General features: G+C 49.3%; 2 protein-coding genes across 4 annotated transcripts in view; one reads left to right on the forward strand and one right to left on the reverse strand.

Annotated features, from left to right (window-relative positions):
- Window positions 1-3,218, forward strand: part of LOC125949212 (DNA topoisomerase 3-alpha) — a 3,724-nt gene extending 506 nt beyond the window's left edge. The window contains exons 3-5 of the mRNA XM_049675995.1: window positions 16-649; window positions 723-980; window positions 1,061-3,218. Coding sequence (XP_049531952.1) covers window positions 16-649; window positions 723-980; window positions 1,061-3,090 — 2,922 coding nt within the window. The 3' untranslated portion in view covers window positions 3,091-3,218. The remainder of the gene's footprint in view (window positions 1-15; window positions 650-722; window positions 981-1,060) is intronic.
- A 148-nt stretch (window positions 3,219-3,366) lies between these two features.
- Window positions 3,367-5,000, reverse strand: part of LOC125949210 (phospholipid-transporting ATPase VD) — a 41,111-nt gene continuing 39,477 nt past the window's right edge. For all 3 annotated transcript variants that reach the window (XR_007468653.1, XM_049675994.1, XM_049675993.1), the window contains exon 12: window positions 3,367-4,972. Coding sequence is in view for 2 of the 3 variants with exons in the window: in XM_049675993.1 (XP_049531950.1) it covers window positions 4,921-4,972 (52 nt within the window). In the remaining variant the exon portion in view is untranslated. The remainder of the gene's footprint in view (window positions 4,973-5,000) is intronic.

Raw genomic sequence — 5,000 nt, forward strand, 5'->3', positions numbered from 1 at the left:
TTTTATTTTACACAGCGCGAAGGGTTTTCGCCGTACAACAAGATCTACGAGTTTGACTACAACCTGCACGGACAATCAATCAAAATGGTAATGACGTCGGTATCGGGACACCTGCTGAACCACGAATTCCTGCCGAGCTTCCGCGGATGGCAAAGCTGCAGTCCGGAGGATTTGTTTGACGCACCCGTTCGCAAGAGCTGCCCGGAATCGTACGACAAAATCAAGAGAACACTCGAACGGGAAGTACGCGGCTGTGCGGCTCTCATTATCTGGACCGATTGCGATCGAGAGGGAGAAAACATCGGATTCGAAATCATCGAGGTGTGTAAAGCGATCAAACCGCAGTTGAAAGTACTCCGCGCGAAGTTCTCCGAAATCACGGGCCCCTCTATTAAGCGGGCGATCGAGAACCTGGTTCAACCGGACGCACGACAAAACGCTGCCGTGAACGTACGCAGCGAGCTCGATCTTCGGATCGGTGCCGCGTTCACACGCTACCAGACGCTCCGGTTGCAGAAAGTGTTCCCACAGGATATCTCGGACAATCTCGTATCGTACGGAAGTTGTCAGATCCCGACGCTTGGTTTTGTGGCCCAGCGGTACAAGGAAATCGAGAACTTTATTCCACAAACCTTTTGGAAGATCAAATGTAAGTAACAGAAGGGAGAACAGGAACGATTAATCGGCGATATTAATGTGAGTTCGTTTGGAACCGATTTCAGTAACGCACACAATCGATGACCTCACGGTGGAGTTCAACTGGGCACGGAATCGTCTGTTCGATAGACAGTGCTGCGAAGCATACTTGATGCTGTGCCAATCGAACCCACTGGCAAAGGTGGTGAACGTGACGGAGAAACCGAAAAACAAGTGGCGCCCAACACCCATGGATACGGTCGAGCTGGAGAAGCTAGGATCGCGGAAGCTGAAAATGAATGCCAAGCACGTAATGACCATTGCCGAGAAGCTGTACACACAGGGTAGGTGGTTTACTTGAAACGCTCTCACCCTTCTTCTATATTCTAATTTGAATCTCAATCGCATCCTGTGCTCTCTGCAGGTATCATTAGCTATCCGCGTACGGAAACGAACATGTTTACCAGCGATATGAACCTGGTTCCGCTCGTGCAGGCACAAGTTGCCAATCAACAGTGGGGTTCGTTCGCCGAGAAGGTTCTCGAGTGGGGCGTTAATCCACGGAATGGCAAAAAGTCCGATCAAGCCCATCCTCCAATCCATCCGACGAAGCTACCGACGAATCTTTCCGGGGATGAGTGGCGTGTGTACGAGCTGATTGCACGCCATTTCCTGGCATGTGTTAGTCGCGACGCTACCGGATCGGAAACGATCGTGAACGTGGTCGTCGCTGACGAAGAAGAATTTACTGCATCCGGACTGTGCATTTACGAGCGCAACTATCTCGAGGTGTACCCGTACGATCGATGGAACGCGAAGGAAATACATGCGTACCGCGTCGGACACACCTTTGAACCGACCGAGCTCGGATTGCATGAGGGATCAACGACGGCACCCAACATGCTGACCGAAGCGGACTTGATCGCGCTGATGGAAAAGCACGGCATTGGGACTGATGCCACGCATGCGGAACATATCAACACAATCAAGGAACGTGGCTACATCGGTGAGCGGGATCGGGGCTTTCTCGTACCCGGCACGCTCGGTATGGGACTGGTCGAGGGGTACGAGATGATGGAACTCCGGCTGGCTCATCCCGAGCTGCGCGCAGGTCTCGAAGCTGATCTGAAACTCATCTGCGAGGGCCGTAAAGATCCGGCAGCAGTACTGGCGGAACAGGTCAGCAAGTACAAGGAGGTGTATCGGATCATGTCCCGGAAAGCGCAGGCCCTTGATCGAGCGTTGGGGCAGCGCTTGAATCAAACTCCTCGCGATCCACCTCCAGATGGTGGAGGTGGAGGAGGAGCGATAGCGATCGGTGGTGCGTCCCTAAAGGAAGTCTGCAAGTGTCCCAAGTGTGGCGAAAAGATGTGCCTTCGACAAAAGCGGGATGGCAACGGGTATCACCTGGGATGTGTTGCGTTTCCAAACTGCAAGAACAGCGTCTGGTTCGATGATTCAATCCGTGAGGCAACCGTAACCGATGACGCATGCGCTCGGTGTGGTAGCAAGAAGATAACGGTCAAGTTCCGGAACATGCACTATTACGGTTTGCTTCAGTCCACCAGCATGACGGAGTACCGCACCTGTATTGTGTGCGACAGTAAGTTCCGAGGATTGCTTAACATCAATGAAGCGTCCGTACGACAGGTGGCACCACCCCGTGCGCCCATAACGAATGGTTGGGAAGCTGTTAATCAAACAAATCGTGTTCCTACACCCGCCAACAGTAGTGGTAGCACTAGTGGTGTTCGAAGTGCATCCGGGAACACTAATACCTGGGGCACCACAAGCAGTCAACCGACGAACCGAGGCCCGCCCTCCAACAACGGCAGTAGCAGTGGATTCGGACGATCCAACAGCACCACCGGTACGAGCACGTGGGGTCAACCGAGCACTACACAATCATCCTGGGGTAGCAGCCAACCTTCATCGTCCACCTGGGGTACTGGACAGGGGGGAGGAGGAGGAGGAGGAAGCGGAGGATCGTCAAGCTGGGGAAAACCTGCCGACAATCGGACCAGCTCTTGGGGTAAACCAAATGATACGGCAAGAGGCAGTGCCGTAAACGAGGTGGACATCCAATGTCGTTGTGGTACGCCAGCCTCACGGTTTACGGTGAAAAAGGATGGTCCCAACCATGGGCGACCCTTCTATACCTGCCCGAATCAGGCAAACAGGTGTGGCTTTTTCAAGTGGGCCGATGAGGATGAGACTTCGGGGTCATCAAATGGCACTGCCCCATCAGCACCGGGAGGATATGGAAGCTCAACGAATCGAGGCAGTGCAACGAACCAGTCAAGTGGTAGAGATTGGGGTCGAAACAGTAGCAGCAACCAGGGAGGGAGCTCTGGTAGCGAGCGGTCGGCAAGGACGACGCGTAAATGCGGCATCTGTCGTCAAGAGGGTCATACGAAAAACAAATGTCCTCAGCGACCTGAAGCTTCTGGTTGAGTTGTGATGTGTTTTGTGTACATTTCGCTGTATATAGAATATACTAAGGCTAAGACATGTTTCCGGTAACTGGTCTTCTGTTTTTAAATGTTATACTGTATGAGTCGAAAGAAACACGTTTGGTGTCCTGAAATGGGAAGTGGTTCACCCTTGTTGTAACTCTAGCAAAGGGACATGAACATGATAAAAAACCACTATGGTTGTGTAAACCGAGTTAACAAAAGACATCCACCAGATATTTTTCCACCATAAACTTTCTTTCTAGTATATCACCGCTGATAAACAAAAAAACGAAAATATTTTCATACGTTTGCTATTCAGTTTGTTACGAGCTGTGTTTCATTTCCATCTGGATGTATAAAAAATATTTCATCTTTACTTTCCAGCTTGTCGTAGGCTATTTGCTTTCACTAGCGTACACGGTAGTCCTCCTGCTCTCTTCCCACGCTCGACCGGCTCACAGTGTTCTCCTACCTAAAAAAAGCCTACCCTATAGTATGTACAAGGCGCGCGTTCGGGAGTGAATTAATAAGCTTAAGATACAACTAACTTTCATTGCAATCTTGCGAAGGCGACTTATGACGACGTAACGAATTGATCAGCTCAAGCTCTCTTTCCACTTCTCTTCTAACAATTTGCTATCAAATTCCGCTTCGTACCGTTGTCTTGTTTTACTTCTAGTTCCTCTGTTCTGCTGTTCCTACTACACAAACAAGCGTTAAGCGAATTGCGCTTTTATTTAAATAACTTTTCTTTACATTCGTTTAATTAGTTTCACTTGCTATACACTACTGCGTGCGTCGCCATTTTTTCCTAGTTATCCTGCAGCAAACTCAACTATGCTAACTTCATTCGTAAGTTTTGGATTTTAGCCTGAACTCAGGAATCTAGCGTATTATTCCCCTTTCTACCCCGTTTTGGGTGAACGAGAGCGTTCATTTCGCCAATAAATGCATGCTTGTCTGTTTGTTGGGTTTGTTCGCTATTGTTTCGATCTCGGCGCATGGTTTCCGTCTTCCTTTTATTGTCGTGTTAGATAGCAAGAGAGAAATAGTTTCCTTTTTTCACACAAACGAAGTCGCTACGCGGCTTTATTAAATTTACTAGCAATACATTCTCTGTTCCAGCGCAATGGTGCACCATATCGCAGTTCTCTATCCTTCCCTCCCTTATACGGGACACTCCAATAAACATGTGTTCACAGCCGTGGTCGCATCCCATTGTTGATTATGTTTGTTTACTCTTCCTTCGTACTCGCGCTGGCAATTCCCCTGTCTAGCATGATCCTCAATGGAGAAGAGTTCCAAAAAAAGACCACATTTCCTATTCACGACCAATTCGTGCCTCTCTGCACCACAGCACCGCACTAACTGGACACATCGATTGTTACACAAAATTGTGTTCCACAAATGCTGGAACCGATGCCTTTTTAAAGCGTTTTTGTGGGTCGGGGCTATTCCGTCTACCTGCATCCCCGTCAGTTTCCTAGCAGTAGAGTACACATTCCTTCTTTGATGGATATGAACCGAGGCGCAAGTTGCTTCAGGATCGCTTATTGTAGGTCAACCGTGTATGTAACTATAGCATTGGTTAAGGCCGCACAGAACAGCGCTGATGCGTCTGTTTCTCTTTTGATTGTTTCACATATCACTGGAATATTGAGTCATTTCACGTTGCGTCGAAGGATTGGGGATGTGTTGGGCTGTGTAGATAGCGCGTCGCGGTCAAGCTTCGTTGGTTGGCGTGGGGAATGAATAGCTAGCCTCGATCAACACTACACCTAAAGGTCGTTGATTCTTTTCTGCCGAACGTTTGTCGCAAGCCGCACGTTCATGTATTATCAGCGATTACAGTCTTATGCGTAGTCCTGTGATGGGAGGCTCTGTAAGTAAATCGGTGGCGTAAAAAAG

The sequence above is a fragment of the Anopheles darlingi genome, chromosome 2 (genome assembly GCF_943734745.1).
Source record: "Anopheles darlingi chromosome 2, idAnoDarlMG_H_01, whole genome shotgun sequence".
NCBI classification, from domain to species: domain Eukaryota; kingdom Metazoa; phylum Arthropoda; class Insecta; order Diptera; family Culicidae; genus Anopheles; species Anopheles darlingi.